Source organism: Corvus kubaryi, unplaced genomic scaffold (genome assembly GCF_017639235.1).
Source record: "Corvus kubaryi isolate FWS band 111438036 unplaced genomic scaffold, C.kubaryi_AGA036_p1.0 69, whole genome shotgun sequence".
NCBI lineage: Eukaryota > Metazoa > Chordata > Aves > Passeriformes > Corvidae > Corvus > Corvus kubaryi.
This window is the reverse complement of record NW_024582057.1, coordinates 1,472,574-1,493,920: the sequence shown is the minus strand read 5'-3', so window position 1 is coordinate 1,493,920 and position 21,347 is coordinate 1,472,574. Positions and strand designations below refer to the sequence as shown.

At 37.8% G+C, this 21,347-nt stretch overlaps 1 protein-coding gene across 5 annotated transcripts in view; it reads left to right on the top strand.

Annotated features, from left to right (window-relative positions):
• The window catches only part of CDKAL1 (CDK5 regulatory subunit associated protein 1 like 1), a 383,214-nt gene that overhangs the window by 136,357 nt on the left and 225,510 nt on the right, over window positions 1-21,347 (top strand). For all 5 annotated transcript variants that reach the window (XM_042048977.1, XM_042048978.1, XM_042048980.1 and 2 more), the window contains one exon: window positions 7,574-7,694. In XM_042048977.1, coding sequence (XP_041904911.1) covers window positions 7,574-7,694 — 121 coding nt within the window. The remainder of the gene's footprint in view (window positions 1-7,573; window positions 7,695-21,347) is intronic.

Below are 21,347 nucleotides of genomic sequence, written 5' to 3'. Positions count from 1 at the left end.
AAGAGTGTCATTACTCAAACCAGTAGATTTTTGGGGTTTTTTTCCCCTTCTGTTATTTAAGAACTACTTTGACAACAGGCACTGGCTTATTAAGGACCTGGCTGGAGGGTGTCCCACTGTATGGCTTTTAAAGGAAGGTTTTTTCATGCAGCCAGATGCTTCAGTGAGGGCACCAGGCTGCGTTTTGTTTGCCCCTTTCTGATTGCTTATTAAAAGTGTGATGCACTGAAGGGTATTGATGAGTTCAAAATAGTAATACCGTGATCTGTGCCAGTATAAGTTTGGAGAGTTCAGCTTTGTAGACTGTAATTTAAATAAAAATGTAGAGCATGATAAGGAATAGACAGTAATTATGGAGAAACTGTTTCTGCAAAGGCAGATTTTAATTTCTTTTGTAAAACATCGATAATGATGCAGCTCAATGTTAAAATCTCCCCTGCTGGGTAAAGAGATTTCTGTTACCATCCAAGTGGATTTTGTTCTTACAAGGAAGTTTATTTCTGTTTTTGCTATGCTTGTTCATATGCTTTGGGGCATGCAGTGACTAATTGGTGTGTGAGATGATCCAGGACTTTAGATAGGTTTTGTAATTATTTTTGTCAGTGTAGTTATTTCATTGATTTCATTTATAAATCTGATAGAACTGATTATCCCTGTTATGACTGACATCGTTATGACTTTATTTTGTGCGTAGCTCACAGAAACTGAATGGGAGATAAACAGCGCCACAAAAGAAGAAAACAAGCAACTGGGGGGAAACAGACTGAAAATCTCAGTAGCAAAATTGTGATTGCTCATTGTTAAGTGAGCCTGGGATGTGCACAGAAAAGGTGCCTTTTCTTCCAGACCTGTATGTGCTCTTTTCCACACTTTGAGTGAATGACTGTCTTACAGCATTCCTATTTTTCTGTCCCATTCACATTGGTTAGACTTACCTGGATTTGGCTCTGTTAGAGAATCCTTGTGGCTGGTAAATGTAAAGAGTACCTCATTCAAACCGGGGGAATTTGATAAAAGCTTTCTTTTGCATACAGTGAGAAGTTCAGCTCAGTGTTTCACTCTAAGGCTAAATTTGTTCTGTTCAGCCTGCATGCCCCAAAACATTAGGCAAGTTACTTGTGCTGCTGCAGCTGGCTCTGACAATTCTCCTTTCAGCACTTCCCCAGAATGCAGCCTGTTTTATCTGATTCAAAATGTCTTTTCCCTTGGAAGTTTCTCTCCAGGATCTCCTGAGGTTTTGAGCAGAATCTTTGATCCTAATCAAATGCCTTTCTTCACAGAGAGGTGAGGACAGAGGGTCAGGGGAACTCTTCCTGTAGTCGATTCTTAGTATTGTCCTTCTGAGCTGTGGAATTGTAGCTGGCATTTTGAGCTCACAGGAGATTTGACGTTCAGACACTTTTTCAGAAAGACAATAACATTGCATGATCTCAAAATAAGTAGGGTGAAGCTATTGAATCCTAAAAAAAAGAAATAGTGCCTTAATAGGGCATTTCAAGTGCTTTTGCTGTGAGAGAGGAAAGTACTATGGATGTGTCAAAAATGTTCTTGAATGCTTATATTCTTAATTTAACTTGGTGAAATTTTTACATGGACAGTAATTCCTTGTTAATAGTTATCTCTTTTTCTGTATGATTTGTTGTAGAGTACGGTTTTAGCGCTTACAGATATTGTTATGATTGAATCACACACTGCACACATACAAAGAATAAAGAGATACAGGGGTGTATGAATTTTAGCAATCTGGGACACCTGCAGATATCTTCTACTGAATATCTTGTTTTTGAAATTACATAAAATGAATTTTAAAAAGCTCCTGTCTTCACCAGTGTGACACTCATATTCCAGAGTCTTCCAAAGCAGTATTATTGTTGGATACTAATTCCAAGTGCAACACTTAGTTCTCTGTATTTCAGGCTAGTTACATATGTGCTGTATGCTTAGAAATAACTGCACATTTCTATGAAGCTTTTTGAGTTGGTATAGGGTAGAAGGCAATCTTTTTATGAAAGAGTTTTGAATGCAGAGACTGGATCAAATATACCACCTGCTGTCATCATCCTAATGGGACTGGATGCCTGGCCCAAGGCATGGTGCAGTGACACACAAGGAATGATCAATAACTGACAGCATTAATCTGAATTATTCCCTGTCTCTTGTAATGGACCCAGTTCCTGCTTACACCAGATGAAGGAGTTTGACTATTATAGAACATTCCCATCTTCACTGATCTAGAAGAGGAATAGTTTGTATTAGTTGCTTGGTCAGGAGCAGGAAATAATACCTTTCAGTTAGGTTTGACTTCTCTTTGCTCCCTGTATTTACTTGAGACAGGAAATCCCACTGATGACATTCAGGGATGCCAATGTGCTGCTGGCCAGCTGGGGTTGGTTTGGGTGGGAGCACCCACACTGCAAAGTTCTAAAGCAATTAGTGTCCTTGTTTTTGCACTTGTCCTTGTCTGACAGCATGTGATTGCTCTGGGGAGCTTGGGAATTCCTTTGAAATCAGTCATGTCTGCTGTGGGACAGCATGTTTGTGCTGCAGGGCAGGGAGAAAAGATGGGAGAGGAGCTTATGGTCTGCCCTTGCTTGATGCTTCTTTCAGTCTTTATTACTGCTTTTGGTTCTTTACATTTCTTCCTTTCATTTTTCTTTGAGGAAATTTATTACTTTGTTTTCCCCTCTTATACTTTTACCTTCCATTCCTTAGCTACACTGCTCCTGTGTGCTATTTTTCCAGTGCTAACCTTGAGAAAAGGAAACTCTCTATTCATTAAGAACCAAACAGTGGTGGAAGGAAATGTGTGCAAGAGTACATGAAATAGTGCTTAATCCTTTTCCCTAAAGATGCTGGAGAAGATCAGACAGGCTGGTGAGAGACACCTGAGAGGTGCAGGACAGTGCATTGGCAGCCGTGTTGTGAGGAAAAAAGGTGTCTTTCAGGAAATGGTGAACAACCTCTAAGCATAGTGGTGTAACTGGGAAAGGGAAAGAATGGGTAACAGAACAAGCAGAAACAATAGAAATTGTTGCTGCCAAGGCTGGGGTTTCCTGCATCTTTGAGGATTTTCTGTAAAATCATGTTTTTGAGCTGCTTGAGATATCTGCATGGAACTTGGAAGCGAACAGCTAAGAAATCTGTCTGGCTGGACGTTGTGTTTCAGAGTCACACTGTGTAGCTCCAGTGGGGTGTGCAGGGATGGGGAGGGACCCTCAGTGGGTGCCCTGTTCCATCTTTCGAGCAGATACAGTTTACCAGCAGTTCTTGTGGGATGCCAGCCTACAGACAGAGTGAAGCTGACAATTTTTTTAAACATAATCTAGATCTACTGGTATCTGATACAATGCTGATAGCCAGGTAAAGTTGACTAAAATTGACTAAGCCAGGCCACTTCCCCCTCACTTATTCTTGTAATAAACTAGGAAAGTACCAATCCCATTTGAATCTGTTTGCCCCAAGATCATTAACATGCTTCTGTGGTTGTAGGTGACAGGGATCTGATGGTAGCCTGAGGTTCATGGGACATGTAATACTATAATCTTATGGCAAAGAAATTCCATTACCTGTTCCCTTCATATATTTGTATTTCAAGTTTGGGCATTCTCCATCAATCCTGAAATACATACAATTATGATTAAAGTTATACGTACATGCAATTAAAACTGTGCTACTTCTTGGTGTCCTTTTTAACAAGTGAAAATAAATACCTTTAAAATATTTTCATTTTGCATACTGAATTATCAAACTAGACACATTTAAATGCCCTCTTTTAGACTAGCAATAGGATTTAATATCCTGATTAATTCATTCCAACCTCATCCTTCTTGCAGATAGTGCCAAGTAATGTAAATTTCATCTACTGACTTCTATATAAAGATGAGTTTAATATTAAACAGTTCTGAAAACTAGAGAGCTCTGATTCATTTTGAATTGTTCCTAGCTTGATTTCATTTGCACTTGCTGTGAGTGATTCTGCTCTGCAAGTGTCCTTGCTGGACTTGGTTAGTACTTCTGTTATGTTGTAATCTGTATTAATTATCTACTAATTAGTGAAAAATTGCTCTGAAGCATGACCTAAACCACCAATTAACTTTTTCAGGTTTTGTTTTGTTTTTTTCTTAATGGAATCTTATCTGCTGCTAGACTATGTGGAAGTAGAAAAGTTATTTTTATAGCAGAAGCACAGTTAATAGGCCCAGATCGTTTAGGCTTTGCTATCTAACCTGACTAGATCTGTTTGTCTTTAAGCTGTGTTTCAAAGCTTGCACTGTAGAGTGAGCTCTCAAAAAAGGAGTGGTGTTTGTTTGATATCTGAGATGGAACACTCATCATTATGGTAATAGAGTTGTGATTAACTCAGTTTTCAAAAATGTTATACAAAACTTTAAAAAAAAAAAGGAAAGAAAACAAATGTGAAAAGAAAGACTCCTTTTAAGTTTGGGACACCTGCTTTGCTTAGGTAAGTTATGCCACCTGTAAAGTCAGAGAGAAGGTAACTTAATCAGATAAAGTGCTTTAGAAGTAAAGCTTAACTGCAGTGTTTTGTCCTGTTCTAAGCTTTGAAATGAGGTCAAGAATGAGATTTAAAATTACTGCGTTTTCTGTTAAACTTGATGTTGGTCTGGGCTTAATAGTGCTGGTTACACAATCTAAAAAAAAAAGTTATTTAGCTTTTTACCAGTTGAAGATGGCAAAATATTTATTTTTAAGTTTTCTTGAAATAAGTATGAGGAAAAAAAGATTTACAGCATGTGAAAAAGTATGATTCAGTGTTTATTAAGTTATGTTTTATTAATAGTAACAATTCTGTAAACAGATGCTTCAGTGATTACTTAAAATGAAACAAAATAGTCCTTGTATGGAGTAGGGAAAAAAGGATTTAAGGTCACAAATACTGTAATCAAGAGAGGTTTTTTCTTAATAAAAATAATTAAATGTGCCTGCAACACAAGTCACAGTAGTGGGATGTGCATGTGCTGCTTGCTTTCTGGAAGCATTAAACTTGCTGCTAAAAGTCATCTCCCACTAGGGGCATTTTTTTAAGCCTCTGGTGTCTGGACTGAAAAGTATAGGGATGTTGTTATTCTTGAGTACCCCACAGGTTTTACAAGCCTCATCTTGGTTGGAACTTCAGTGTCATTCAGGAGGAATATGGGAAATGTATTTTATGTGAGAATAAGCTGCCATATTTGATTGCCAGGCCATACATAGATTTCCTGATCAGGCACAGGTTTGGGGTGGGTGTTAGCATTCAGTGTATCATGTGGGAGATGGTCACAGAGCTGGGGTTTCTTTCCTGAATAAAGGAAGTCTCTGATGACAGGAGAAGCTCAGTCTTGTTCTCCCTGTAAGTTACATTCTATGTGTAGACTGTCCTAATGTTGTGGGGGTGTTTTTGGGGGTGGTTGCCTGTTTGAGTAATGCTCTCAGTGTGAGAAAGGGAGAGTGTGAGCTAAATTCCTGTTAGAGAGCAGCAACTCATGTGGCTGTTCCTTGTGAGGGTCTATGTTCCGAGGAGATGAGGCCTCCCTGATTCTGTGCTCTGAGATATTACCTGGGAAGGGGGGCAGGTTGATTTTGTGGTTTGTTGTTTTCATCTTGTTTTTTAAGCTTAAGAATGGTGCCTTGACCTTAATTCTAAGTGTGTGAATTTTAAATTACGGGTAACTTGTTGTTTTTAAGCCTGATTGTTTTAAAACTGCTGTGAATTGTTCCACTATATTTTCATCTATAAATCCAAATACACCTTTAATATGGTGAATGCAGTTGAATATTTTTAAAAAATGGAAAAACTGGTTTATTCCAAATAAACCACAGTATTAAGAAATACAAAAAGGAACGTTCTCTGTTTCTAGTTTAATTTTTATGATTTACATAAGGCAATCACTGTTGTTATACAAGTAAATAAAATGGTGCCATGCTTGCAGCTCCTCAGTGAAGCATAAGATTGGGAAATGACTGATGGTGTATGGAGACAAAGATATTGCTGTTATTCTCAGGAAAAGGTAGAAGTGAATAATTTAGCAAATGCTAGTAGCACAAACACCATATTACTAAATCCACCGCAGGATGTAATGAAATTTTTGTCAAATGCAACTGCAGAAGTAATGCCTTTTGTTTCCTGTCGACATTGTGATGTCTTCTATCAGTATTAACCATTATGTCTCCTGTTGATATTAACCTTTATGCTATCAGGTCAGTTCTACTCATTTGTTCATTAGATCACATTTTTGATTGACAATCTTTATGTATCTTAAAAAAAACTTGAGGAAGATGTTATTCTAGAAGTAGTTGGGTTTTTTCCAGGCTGTTGTTGCCACATCAAGGAAATAAATTCGGAGCATGAATGCCACATTATTCAAAAATTAATTGATGACTCCTCAAAACAGGCAGTGAAGAAAGGCGTTGACTGATGAAGGAATTAATTTTGTAAATAGCTGTTGGTAACATAAGTTAGGAGCTTTGGTGTAACAAAGCTTTTAATTGATTTGAACTGGTCATAGGCTTTGCTGTGCTGGATGTAGCTCAACTCATACTTTATAGATTCATGCATTCCTCTCACCCCCCTCCTATTTCAGGGTTAGTTTTTTCTTTCCTGACATGCTTGGTGGATTGAAGCTGTAGAGTTTACTATTAGGGAGTTTTCCAAATTCAACAGACACATGCTTTCTCTTCCTGCCAGTTTGAGTTGTTGCTTTCCAACTCTATTCAGGTATCTACCATTAGCTTTCACTTGCTGTCTCTCATCTGCCTGTTCTAGGCTTTGTGGAGTAAATGATACAAGTCTTACAAGCTGGGCACACTTTAGGCTACCTTATGCAATAACACACAATTGTTTTGATTTTTCATTGTTAGTTCTTGCTTCTGAATATCAATGAACACTGTCATTTGTGCTCTTTAAATGTAGGACTTGTCATGGTATGACTGATGTACGGTTGTAGGCAGTTGGTGAAATTATTTGTATTTTACTCTCTGGATATTAATGGCTTCAGGAAAGCAGTTGTGAGGCAGTTTTCTGACCTGCAGTTGTCCTGATGTGGGAGGAATATGTGCAAATCTTGGTAGTCAGCTTAAGTGTGGACATGTGAGGATATGCTTTGCAGCACTTTCTCTCAGACTTACACAGTCAGGTAACCTTGAAATGTGTTGCTTCTCCATAGAATAAACTAAAAAAGTATTTAGTTGTTTATTACCTTCTAATTTAGGTTTGAATGAAATTTTGGGGAAGAATCTTTTAATCCTGCCATACAACTCATTCAAGTATTATAGCTATGTTGTTATTTGCTAGAGAATCTGAAAATGAGACTGCTTAGATAATTTTAATCATATAAAACAGAAAATGCAAGTGTGAAAAGATAATTGGATGAAATAATTTGCTCATTTTAAGATGATTTATTTTACCTGTCAGTGTCTCTTTTTAAATGTTCCAGCTGGTAGAAATATATTATTACATCTCATTCTCATTTTCAGTCTTTGAAATATAAACACTACTTCTGAAGAAGAGCAAATCAAAACAACTATGATGAGACTTGTTCTTTGTATTGACTGCATTTTTTTGCTTAATTTGAAGGTCATTCTGTGAGACTGCTGGGTCAGAAAAAGGATAATGGAAAACGTTTGGGGGGAGCACGACTGGATTTGCCAAAGATTAGGAAGAATCCACTGATAGAAATAATTTCCATCAATACAGGGTAAGAATCTTCCAAGCTTACAAAACATTCCGTACTGGAGAGGAACACCTTTTATCCCTTTTTGCAGGTCTAGTGTACTACTTCCAAGCTACACAGAAGGAGGCAGGATGACCACTTTTAAATAGTTTAAAATGTTAAATTACACTAATTTTGGAAAATAAATCTTTGCTTATTTGGTTACAAGAAGAAAAGTACATTTATAGGTTTTTTCCCCCATGTTTTTTTGATTTCTAAGATGGTAGTTCTAGAATATTGTTAGTAACTCATTAGGATCTGTGAACATTGTTAAGATCTGTCTGATGTGATTGTCAGCCCAGATGTACCAATGGCTAAATTAGATACAGTTACTTCTATCTTGCCCCTCTAACCTGTTTGTAGAGTCATTGTGTATCTATTTCATTTGTTTTCATTTGAACAAGCTACTCTCTCCTGTCAATCAACTCTAAATGCCCATTTCCCTGTAAGACTACAAGCATCTTTCTGTTCTGTACTCCTGCATTGAGGAATTCTATTTTAATCTTCCTTCCCTTGCTGCTTTCCTTTTATCAAGGCCAGTTGGTATCCTTCCATTTTGTCAATTTATTAAAAAAAAAAACCAAAGCAGCAGCAACAACAACAAAAATCAGACAAGTCCTCTTCTGACTTTCCCACCTTCCCAATTATGTAGTAATTTCCCTGGTGGTAAAATTTAAAATGCATTGCGCTGGGCATCCCAGGTAGGTGTGAACTTAGTGCCCAGAATGAAAAAAAAAAAAAAGTAGTGTATCTCAGTTCTGAGTTTAGATTAGCACATTCATAAACATTTCATAGAAGAGTTTTGATGCTATCTTCTTTCTTAATTTGTTGTCTTTTAGTGATGTGGCCATCATAACTGCTGTGAAATGTAGTGTGCTGTTTAGGTCAAAATACCAACTCAGGGCTTAGTATGGCTATTTTTTCTTCCTCTTGACTTCTGGTAAATATATGGGTGACATTTTGTCATATTGCTGCATTATAATACCTTTTTAAACAGCATTTTTGTTCATGGATTGATTTTGAAGTCTGGATATGAGCTCTTCTTGGTGCAGTTACTTCAAGTGTTCTAAATTCTTTTCCTTATTGTCTTTCTTGTGAACATCCTGTTTGTGCCCATCAAAATCCTCTTCATGATTAAAACCATTCTTTTACATTGGGCTGTGTCTGACTTTCAGATGGTATAAATTTTCCTTTTCCATTAATATTTATCACAATCTTATGTTATAAAATCTTTCTAGTTGTAAACATTGTCAAGATTGTAAGCTAATTGAGATATGGTCTTGTTCATGTCTTTTGATGTATAGTAATGAATTTAAGATGGGAAAATTAGAAATACTGTTATTTCTAATACCAGATTATTACTAGTCTAATTATAGAGGTTAATGCAAGGGTACTGTAGGGTATGTACACTTACCATTACGTGACTGATGAGGGTAAAACCATTTGAATTTTTTTTAAAATATATTTTCAACAGATGTATTTTTATACTGGATTTTGAAAAAAACAAATATTTCCCAAATTGATCAAACTGCAGGCTGTTAACATCTCCTAAGAAGTTACCCTCAGAAACCCTTTCCTTTATAACCTGACAGTTTGCAAACAATAATTATGTGGCTTAGTAGTACTTGCTGTTCTCAGATCAATAGAATACGTATTTTCTACCATAAGACAATATTAAAAAATACTGGAAACCACAACAACATATCTGTTTCATGGGGAAGAAATTCAAATATGACTTGATAAGGCCAAAGCATTTTTAAAGCCTCAGACACATAAGTTAGTTGTATAAGACACCTAAATTAACTCCTGTGGATACAATATTGCTGCTAGCAAGAAATTTTCCTGCTTCTTTCTAAGCCCGTGGGATACTTTTCTCTCTCATGAAGAGATTAGCAGAAGTTCTATAAACTGTGAACACCTGTGACCTTGCAGAGCTTTGTTTATGGTACAGTAGGAAAATATTTTGACAATGGATGTTTTAGGATTTTAGCCAATCACCTCAAGGGATGGCTGATCCTTTGACCAATTAGACTATGAAGAAAAAAGTCTATAAAAGAGTTTGTAAAATAATTAAATAAATCAATCTTGCTGCACAATTCCTGCCTGCTGGATCTTCTCTCCTCCCTACGGCTGCGGGATACAGTAATAAACTCCTATCTCAATCTGTGTTCTATTGCTTGCTTTCCTCTCCTAAAATACAGATTTTTGCGTTTTCCTGTCTTTCTCTTCCCCTTTCCCAGCCTCTCCAGCTGTGTACTGTAGGTGACTTTTTTGGGTACTGGTCTGGGTTTGAAAAACAAAGCATAGCTTTAGAAAGACAGCAGTGCTCAGCAGTTTCTGAAAACTTAAAAATGTAATGAACAAAGAACAAGACACAGAATGTATTAGTCACTGTGATTTGATTTTGTTAATTTTATCAGCTTTGCCTTAGTAGTCTGGTTATGTCAATTTTTAGTACCAACCCCCACTGGAGCTGGGTTGTTTTCCTCTGTGTAGACACTGGAGAAATCTTTGATGACTATTTTTTTTGTACAATGCTCTTTATTTAAAGAGGTGAGTTTGGATCAGACTAGGTGGTCTTAAAACAGTAAAAAAAGACTTCGTTAAAAATAGTGATTTCCTCTTCTGAAATATGTTTGTCTGATAGTGTTAGACGATAGCATTTGGGAGCAGCATGAGCAGGGCTTCTCCATGAGGGAAGCCAAGAAGGGACATGAGGGTGGCACCAGCACAGGCAGTGCCCACACCAGCAGGACACCTGGTGCCAGGGGGCCTGAGCAGTGTGGCAAAGCTGGGGGCTGGTAAGAGGACCCCATCAGCAGTCCCAGACATGGGAAATTCCATAATCACAGAATATGCTGAGTTAGAAGGGACCCACAAGGATCAAATCCAACTCTTAGCCCTGCACAGGACAGCCCTGAGTCACACCATGTGCCTGGATGATGAAATGATCACCCACAGGCTGGATCTATCCAGGGGCTCCAGTCTGGATTTGAAAAGGATATGAGGTGGAGACAGGCCTGGGGAGAAGAGTACAAATAATGCAGGTCTGAGATGAGTGTAGAACTGGAGGCAGGCATGGTACTTAAGCTCAAGCCAGGTCTGGGAACAGAGGCCTGAGCTTCACTGGGGCTCCTGGTGCAGAGTGAGCTGTGGAGGCAGCAGCTGAGGCTGGGCAGGTCAGCCAGGGCCTGGGGGTGCCCACGGGGCTGTGACAGGTGGTGCTGATTTACTATTTCCAACTGGGGTTTTAATGAAACCTTGGTCTCTTCTGTAATTCTGTGGGGGCAAGAAAAGGGTTATTGGAGCATGTATATTCCCTCCTCCCCAAAGCATTGGAGTCCTTGACGGCTCATGTTAACCCCTTTCCCTCTCCAGTAGGATGAATTCCTTTATGTACATGGACATCTGCCAGCTGGAACTATTCTTCTGAGGGTTTAGAAGGACCACTTTATTTTCAGAAGTCTCCAAAAGTGCTGATTGTTAAGACATCTCTCATACCCATATATCTATGTCTTTGTTTCCTAACTCAAGATGGTGTCAAATTTGGTAATTTTGACTTGAGACTTCTTTTATTGATTCCTTCTTCTCTCAGAAAAAGAGGAAAAAAATAATTTCTGACCTGAAGACTTCTGTCCTTGTATAGCTGTTAACTTTTCCTGTACTTGTCCATGCACAAGTGCATGCCTACATATGCACGTGTCCCTCTGTGTTTGTTTTGCCCAGACTGCTGCTGTACACGGGTGTCCTCAGCTGTTTGCATGAATCAGATCTGTCCTATCAAGGGACAAACATATCGTGTCTCCACCACACTATGCAGTCCGTAATAATAACAATAATTTAAAACAAACCAAAACAAAACCCCACTAGGTATGAAATACCTGTGAAGATTAGGTGCTACTTCTGTCAGTTGTGAGCCAGCTCAGAGGTTTTATACAGCAGCATGGTTGTCCCTCAAAAGGTGTTGCTCTTTCCAGGGACCTGGCTCTTGTTCAGCGTTTGGTGCTTTCTTTATTTAGTTTTTTTTTTAAAGTAATGGACAGTTTTTTCCTACTGTTAGTTTTGATTGTCCTGTGGGTTGTTGTTTTCTCATTGAGAAATCCAACCTATTTGTTTAATTTACCATGATAGTTGGTGGTTTCTGTCAACAGACTGTGACTCTAGAGAAAAGCTCCCATCCCAGGAGTGACATGTTTCAGAGTTTCCAAGTATGTTTGCAGAGACTATGGTGAGTTACGGGAATGGGGGCACAAGAGACTTACCAGACTTCTCTGACACGCAGAGATATGTTAGTGACTATTTTTCCATGTGCCTTTCCATAGGAAGTCCTTACCATCCCAGTATCCCATACAAGCTGTAGATTGGCCTCTGTAATTTCCCCCTAAGAAATAAGTGACCTTTTCTTCCTGTATTGTTTGCTTTCTCTGTTACTGTTTAGAAAACACTTTTCAACATTTTTCAAATCAATTATTCTTTTTTTTTTTTGCTATAAAACAGGCAGTTAAAAAGCAGTGATTGTCACAGTGCCCGGATAGCTGTCTTAATACTAGTAAGTTCTGCAGTGATATGAGTAGATCTGAACATAGGAACAGTGAGTTGTTCCTGTACTCCAAAATAAATTCCTGCTTTGAATTAAGGGCATTTGGTTAAATCAGTTCCACTTTGATTTATGTCATAAGTATGTATTGTATAGGTCATCATCATCTTACTGGAACAAGCCAGGTAATAGCAGAAAAGCATGTTAAATGCTGTTTGGAGAAAAGGCATACATTTTTTAACTAACCTCCAAATGTGATTATTCTGTTAGTTTGAAGTAAGAAAGAGAAATGTTCTCAAATTCATTTTGCATTACAGCTTTATTTAGGTCTAGGGGAAAATCTTTTACTCCTTGTGGTCTCATCTTCATTAGTCAGTTTCAAAAGCCACGTAACCACCTAGACAGCTCTCTTTAATGGGATCAAGACTTGTTCTTCTACATGTTAATTAATTCTGTATCTGCTTCAACTCTTACTTGTGTATCTTTGTTGTTGGTATGACTGGAACTCCCTTACTACCATTAACATACATTCATATATGACTTTATTTGTGCTTTTTCTGGATACCCTGGGAAGCTTGATCTAATTACAGTAACAAATTAGTGTTTGTTAAATAAAAAGAGGCCTTAATTGTCACTGCTAAATCCCTGAGCTCTTGCAGTGACCTGTGTTGCCTGTTGAGATTTTTGGCTAGTTGAACTGTCTGAGCTAGATTTCTACCTTCCTGTGGCATTCAGCAAACATCATCTATACCTGCGGGGTCCACCTTTGAAAATGCTTTGTGTGTTCATATCACCTCTTTGTAACAGGGATGAATTTTCTGGAGTCACTATCTTGAAACCATATCAAAGTATCTTTGATTTCTCAGATAAGGATGTTGTGGCTTAAGTGTGAGAGCATGTGAAGCCAGTGCCTTTCTGTGCTGAAATTCGTGGGATATTTCAGTAATAATCTCATCAGTTCAGCAGAACAGCTATTTCTTTGGCTTTTTGTGTTTACTCTTGTGAACTGAAATCTATTCCTTAGTACAAAGTTATCTCTAGATAAAAATATATAAAGAGATGGAAAATGAAAATCTTTCTGGTATGGGAAAAATTGGATCACCTACTGTTTGACAGTGATAGACTTGTTTTTTTGGCAACTGCTTGTATATTTTTGTCTATCCAGCTATGACACAATGTTTTCAAATTGCCCTCTAAAATATTGCTGTCCCCATTTTGAATGAATAGTGAGTCTGAATTACAAATCTGCTCATATCTTGCAAAAATCTTCGACTGAGTACTTACAAGGATGAATTCCATATCTTCAATTTACCTGATTTAGTTTGGTTATTAATAGCATATACATTCTCCATATTTTAATGTTTTACTTTTCAAGGTACTCAGGTAAGTGATGCTGCAGTCAAAAGAAGATTTTGATTTTTAGAAAACAAGATGAAAACCTTTTTTGATTGGCATTCATTATTATGCTTGAAAAGGCAAAATAGTATTTCTTCGGATTACAATAATACAGTTGGTATATAATTATATATTACATGAACACAAATTGTATTTACTTCTAGTGGAGTTCAAGGTAAATGCTTGGAGCGAACTCCCCAGGAAATATGAAGCTATTTATAATTACTTCAGCCCTACCTTACCTTATAATATTTAAAGGGACAATTTTCATAACTATTTAGCTCAAACACTGATGACATGCTAGAGCCTAGCATGTCAGCCTCAGAAACAGGGAAGGTGGAAAGTCTAGAAAGGTAGTGTTTGTGTTTTTGAAAGGAAACCTCTGCATCAGGCTTTTTTGTTTATACTTTAATCAGTATTTGCATATTCATATATTTAGATTTTAGTTATACTGTCTACCAAGCACATATTTCAAATGTGTATGTAACAGATATCAATCTGTTCTGTTTTGGCACAATTCACAAAACAATTTACATAATGAAAATTATGGATGACATAGTTGTGTGTATCTAGGCATTTTAATTTTAATAATAAAATCTGAAAAGCTAGTAGTCCAAAACTTGCAGAAACCACATTGCTGTAACTGGGGGAAAAGGAAAACCAGTTGTTTACAACAGAAAGTCTTAACAGTCTACTTTTTTGCCTAAGGTCTCTTTCCGCTGCAACTTACTGTAACTCACATCTAAGGTCATTATTTCTTAATTAGATATTTAAATGGCATATTGATGACATTCTCTGCAAGATTTCTCTCTTTTTTGGTTATTACTAATTTCTTGCAATTATGGAATATAAAATTATATGTAGTGGTCTGCTACAAAAAGTGCTACAAAATCTCTAGGTGCTGCATGGTAGCAATTTCACTGAAAACTTGGGAAAAATTGTATTGTTTATCATAAAGAGGTGATATATCAATGTGGCTTGCATTCTGATCTTACCAGCTGTTGTGCTTGTAGTCATTTCTGTTCTCTGTGTGTGTGTCTTGTTTCTGTGCCCCCTTGCTGAGAATGTCCCTGCTCACCTGTGCTTCCTCATGCACAAAAGTGGTGTGTTTTATGAGGTAGTTTCCTTGAGCAGCTTATGCAGACAGGTCATTTAAGAAAGCAGGAAAGAAAGTAAGTGGATTGGGTCAGGAAAGGACCATTTCCTCCCTCTTGAGCAGCTTGATTTCTGTCTTCTGCAGCTCATTTTGTGGGGTGGACTTGCACCTCCTTCAGTGCTGAAACCTCCGTCTGCTGGTGCAACTTGCAGGGGTTAAGTGTTTGTGGAAACCAACAGCTGAGGGCAGAAGGAGGAGGTACCCCTTTCTCTCTCTTGGTGGAGGTAGTTGTAGTCCATTTCATTCCACAGAATTATCAGGCCTAGTCAGCTCTGTGTGACTGTCTGGACTTTAGTATGATAAATTCCCTTCTGCTGCTGGGAAGGTGGAAGCTGTTGATATCTTCACTTTCTCCTCCTGTTGCCCATGGTATTTCTGCCATTTGTGTTGTTGATCTGTATTATACAAAACTGCTTTGATGAATAGTGAATATGATGTAGATGTTTTGCAGATCCCTCTAGAGTAAATGTCTGCTACCATGCTAACCTGAAAGGAAGATGGTCTTGAACTCAAGATGATCCCTCACAGAAAGAAATATGTTTATACAAAAAAAGTGTATTGCATACCTGTATTAAATATATAATTAGGATAGAAACTTTTCACTAAGTATTTGCCTGTAAGAAACAATTTTTTCTCTTATGCTTTAAGACTTGTTTTTCAGCTTTGTACATACCTTCGTGATTTCTGCCACCATTACTCTCTCTACAATTCAACTTCTTTTTCATTTTTAGAGTCTTCACTGCTTGAACTCACTTCTTTGAATTTCAGTTCTATCCCTGGGACTTCAAGTGCAGAACTTGTGAAATCCCTTAGCTATAGGATCTGAATTTCTCTGATGTCATGCTGTCTTTTTCAATGACAAAGTAATCCTGAACTGGGCTTCTTTACTTTCCCTGTACCAATTAGAGCATGAGCCTCTGCCAAGAGTAATTTTGAGAGAAAAAAAATTACAGAGTTCAAAGAGTCTTTAAAGGACTTTTCTCATTAGTACATCAAATACCTGCAGCTGTGACATCATTTGTGGTATGGCTTGAAAACTTGTATTCCTTTCTCAGATTGTATTTCTCAGTGCTGTTATTTAATGCTGTTAGAATGGCTCTAGGAGAAGCACGTGTTCAATGAACAGCAGGCATCTTGTCCTATTCCAAGAAATGCTTGGCCAATCCTTCATTAAGTTTGCTGACATATGACACCTAAGAATTATTCCTGTAAATATTTGTTTCTTTGACTTTATTCTGCTATTCAGAATGCCATACACTGGACATTTCATACTATATTCTAATACTGCCAGTTGTAACGTAACACATATTTTTAATTTCCCTGTTGTTATGATGATGGCTTTTGTGCCTGTTGCTTCAATGGTGCTATTTGATTATGTCAGAGTAAACTGACACCTAAATCTGGATTGTCCACTTGGCTCTTCTCATAATTCTGTCATCTGCAGTTCTCATTCAGTGAGGTTTTTCAGTGGAGTCAGATGGTACAAGTTGGTAAAGTTCTTTGCCATAGGCAAAAATCATTACGGCACATTGTTTGTGCACACTGAGCACTACTGGCCTGGAAATCTTGCTGTGCAGTTTTTGTGTTCATGCTACTTTGTGAGCTCTCAATTTTTGAGAAATGCTGTTTAAGTACATGTAAATTCTACAGCTTTTTTTTCTGGGTCATGAAAACTTCCTCTTTCAAGTCTGCTGAATTACTTCTGCATGATGTTAGAAGAAAATAGTTTGTTTTGATTGTTTCCGTTTTTGCACATTTGCTTCCCTTAGGTTATTTCCTTCTAGCGTCACAAATTTGAACTTTGTCTGCATAGTGGCACCATAGGTTTAAAATTTGCATCCGACCTTCTCCTTATACATTCTGATACAATTCCTTTTGCTCTTGTACATCTCATCTTGAGAACATTTGCTATTTCACAGTTCATTTACAAGACTTAGTAAGACTCATAAAACTTGCCAGAAATCACTGTGCAATTCTCTAAACTCTAGTATACCACACAACTTGCAAGTCAGTGAGAAAAACAGCAGTAATCACATGCTCCAACTGCGTCATCTCGTTAAAACTTTGGGCAGCTCCAGGCATACTTGTGCTCCTCCGTCACTAGGTGGCTTCCCACACTGCGTAGTTCTGTGACTCTCTTAACCCAAGAGGAAGATCACCAGAATTTAACACAATCGCCAGTTTTCAACTTAAACTACTTGGGGGAAAGGCTAAGAGTGGGGGGGGAACCAAGCTTGATTTTGCTTTGTGTAGCTGTGATATGTAGTTTCCTGCACTTCAGCTCATTCCTTTCAATGCCACATTCCTGATTATTTTGAAGGCTGATTCAGAAGATGAGACAGCTTTAACATCCTGGAACCTGATTACAGGTTAGCACAGAGTACCGTAAGGCGACTTCCTGCCTCCTCTTTGGCAAGTGCTTACTTGCAGAAGTGGTTTTGGATCACACAACAAGCAGCTTTTTGTAGTCTGTCTGAGAAGAGATGGTTTTGAAGTTGTTTGCAATTTCATATAGCCGTAATTCTGACATCAGTATGCTCTCTGAGGTTGGAGATAAATTCCCCCCTGTTGAGCAGAGCATTCATCTGCGTCCCTTCTCTTAACGCCCACATATGTATTTCCTAAGGGAAATCTGGACAAAATACTGAGAAACATTTTATTCATTTCTCAGATTACAGTAAAGACTGAGAAATAAGCTCATGTGTCAAACTTACAATTGATATTGTGTTGCCTTTAGTTGCAACTTTTCACATAAAAACCCCCAAACTAGAAAAACAAGACAAGCACTAGAGAATCCATTGTTTTTCAAACATAATGTGTCACTGAATGTTGGTATGAGAAATGCCTGGGCTTTTATGTACTCATAGTTCTGGGTGGTTTAGTGGCCTGTTTAAAGTATTATACAACCTAAGTGTTTAAAGCTAAGTGCCCATGCCTTTACTGCTCATCAGCAGAATCAGGTAACTTTCAGTTGCTTAATAATAAGACCAACTTACTTTGCTGGCATCAGTATGACTTCTTAAATGCCACCAAAAATGAAAACATCTTGTCAAAGGGTCTGACTGAAGTGTCTCTTGTGCCCTTTCAGGTCAAGGTGGAATTTTTTTTGGAGACCAGACTGGGAAATGTGTTAAGGGAGGTATAAAAATAAGAATCAGATTTGGGAAATGTCTTGTGCTTGAATTTGTTCTTAGACTTGACCTAGAGAGAATTTTAATGGAAAAAGAGTTTTCCATGAACAAGATGTATGGGCTTAAAAAAAAAAATATATATTTTGCATTACCTATCAAGTACACAAAGACATGTGTTTATGATAATCTCATTGACATGTATGAATCTGTAAGATTTGAAAATAGGGAGGAATAGGGCATTTAAACTGTGATCATCAGTATGGAACATAAGAGCAAAATCACTGAAGAAAAGGTACTTTTAAAAAAATCCAAGCAAATAATAAATGAAAAGTTAAATATTAAGGTTGTGCTTGGAAGATAACAGGTGGCATAAATTCCAATGTATTATGTTCCAAGATTATTCATATTATTTCAAATGTTTTTTATGGGATGGTATCTTTCTTTATATGGCTTATTTATATGGGGGAAAAAACCAAACAACACTTTAATTCTGATATTTGTGCTGAAGTTCAAATAAGCTGTGACTTTTTAACCTGTTAGCATACAAGACCCTTACTTTTTAGATAATTTACATAATCTGTTATTTCTTTATCTGTTAATGTTATTGAAGAGTCTCAAAGTTTGCGTATTTTCTGTATTATTATTCTTGAATGTCATTCTTGAAAAAGATCAAATTCCTGACTGCAAAAACAAGTTACACTGAATTGAGTAATAGTTTTATTTGTGCTTCAGATACTAAAAAAAAGTAAGATGCTTAGATCAGATGTCTGTGTTCCTCCTCCTTTTGGTTGTACGACGAGATGCATGTTAGAAGAGTTAGTGTTTACACCAAGAATAAATAAGTTTAAAAGAGGCACTTGAAGGGTCCCCTATCCCCTGTGCAATTTAGGCAATACATGGTAAATTTTTGTGGATACACAAAAACTTTTTCCAACAGGGAGTCTTAACAAAAACCTGTTAAAATATTTGCTTTAAATTGTCTTTTGACTAGTTGTTTTAGTTTTTCTTTCCACTGTACCAAATAAATCGTATCTAATAAAGCATGTGGTTTTTTACTAACTATCTGCTAGTACAAATGAGATTGAATTCCTGAGTTTCAGGTCCCTTCAGGATCATGTATGTCTGGGCAAGTTGCTGCTTTAGAAACTGAGGGTACTCAGCAGATCACAAAAAATTCTGAGGTGTTTCTGGACTCCTTTGCTGCAGAGCTCTGTGCAGCAGTACTCCACTAAATGGGGGGACTTGCAAAGTCAGGGCACACAAAAGGTAATTACTTTCTCTGTCAACTGGATACCAATTATGGGAGGGTATGGAAAACCATGTCTGTTTTGGGTTTTTACCTGGAAGATATTTGGGTTTTTTCAAGTAGAGAAATACAAACATGGAAGTGAAGATTTGCGATGGGTCTGGAGTTGGTTCCACTCCAACTATTAATAGTTGTGTTTGGGATTAACTGAACTGGATAATTCCCTGGCTAGAGAAGATCTTTCACATGTTCCCTCTCTATTTACAGAGATCACCCATTAGTTCCCTTGTTGAAGTTGTCATCCTTGTTTTTCTTAAGACCAGGCTCAATTGAGAGGAAGAAAAAAAGGTGGTAAAATAAGATCTTAGATCCATATTTAGACTATAACAAAAGGTAGTTGTATAACTTCTTTCAGTGTGCTAGTTCTGCTGAGGAGTGTGGAGTGAGGCTTGTACAAGTGTTCTGTATTGCCTTCTGCTCTGATGTATAGCAGGATGTACAGAAGGCTTCAGTCAAGTGCTCACCAACTACTGTGTCTAGAAAATTAAGGTCAGATGTTTCTCTCTATCCCTGTGAAGTGTATTGGTAGATAAAACTCCCCAAAGTAAAAGTTTACATCAGTATGTCAGGTGTTCGATGGAACTCCTGACTCGCGTTTGCATAAACCATCTTTCCGAACATGAAAAGTCCATATGGAATGAGCCTAAATTTGACAGTTATAGTCAGCAGTGTAGCATTAAGTAATGCGTATCATCATGTGAAGGAGACAGGTCTTTAGACCACTGTATCTGTTCTTTTTCCTCTGGCTTATTTACATCTTCAGGGACTCATCTTGTCCTGTATAGCAAGAATGTGAATCCAAAAGAAATAGTCCTGGCGTGATGAAAGTGGAACTTCGTGTGTGATTCTCGTTAATGTCCTTTCTTGCAGACACAACTGCAAGTCTGAAAGCTGGTGCTTTCCTGTTTGCATATCATTCCCAAGGAGTCAAGAAACCAGACTGCCTGTTGGTGGGATTGTGTTAGTGTTACTTAAAACAGGCTTTAATCCTTACAAATGGAGTTCAGTTGTCTGACTTATTTGAGGCAGAGAGAAATTTTCTCTGATGTTGCCATATTTGGTTTTGACTTCAGGATAAAGGATGGTTGCTCTTGGAGGGGTGGTGGTAAATGAAAATTCAGTTTTTTAATTTTCTACTTCTTTTCATGATTAATTGTAATGATTTATTCCTCTTTTCAGAATTACTGTTGGTTGCCCATTTTTAGGAAAATTCTTAGTCTCTACATCAGGAGTGGTTGGGGACTCTTAAGTCTTTACTCTGTATCTTGAATACACTAAATGAAAGTGGAGAAAGAAGCCTAAAAGAATGTGTTGTGCTACTAAGAATGTGGTTAACAGCTTTGCTCCTGAAACTTAATATCACCACTGACACCATGATATATGTTTAGGTAAAACACAAAACTAACTGTGAGGTTAGGCCTAAAATACGAAACTCTGTGCCATACATCTCCTTACCTTCAGTTCAGAATGGGCAAACCACATTTTTAAGTTTTGTTTTCACAAAAAAAGTGCATGATAAACATGAGCCAGCAAAGGCAGCCGACAGCCTCCTGGGCTTCACTCTGCAGAGTGTTTCCAGAGGGTGGGAGGAGATGATCCTTCTGCTCTGCCCAGCCCTGGTGGGACACACCTGGAGTACTGGGTCAAGGTCGGGGCTCTCTGATACGAGAGAGATAGAGAGACACCAGAGCAGGCTCAGTGAAAGGGCTGTGAAGGTGATCTTTTCAGTGTGTGCCTAATGAGGACAAGGCCAGGCTGCTCTTAGTAGTCTCCAGGGACAGACCAAGAAGTAGTGGGCACAAATTGAAATACAAGAAATTTTATCTAAATGTAAGAAAAATCTTCTTTTACTGTGGAGGTGATTGAAAGCTGGCAGAGGTTGCCCAGAACTTGTGGAGTGTCCATCTTTAGTGGTAGTCAAAAGCCATCTGGACCTGCTCTAGTTGCTCCTGCTTGGAGCAGTGAGGGCTTGCACTAGATGATCTCCAGAGGTCCCTTCCTACCTCAACCACTCTGTGATTCTGTGATATCTTAAATAAATATAAACAGCAACAGAAAAACTCACAAGGATTTAGATACAAACACTGTGGACAATAATGTACTTGCTTGATGC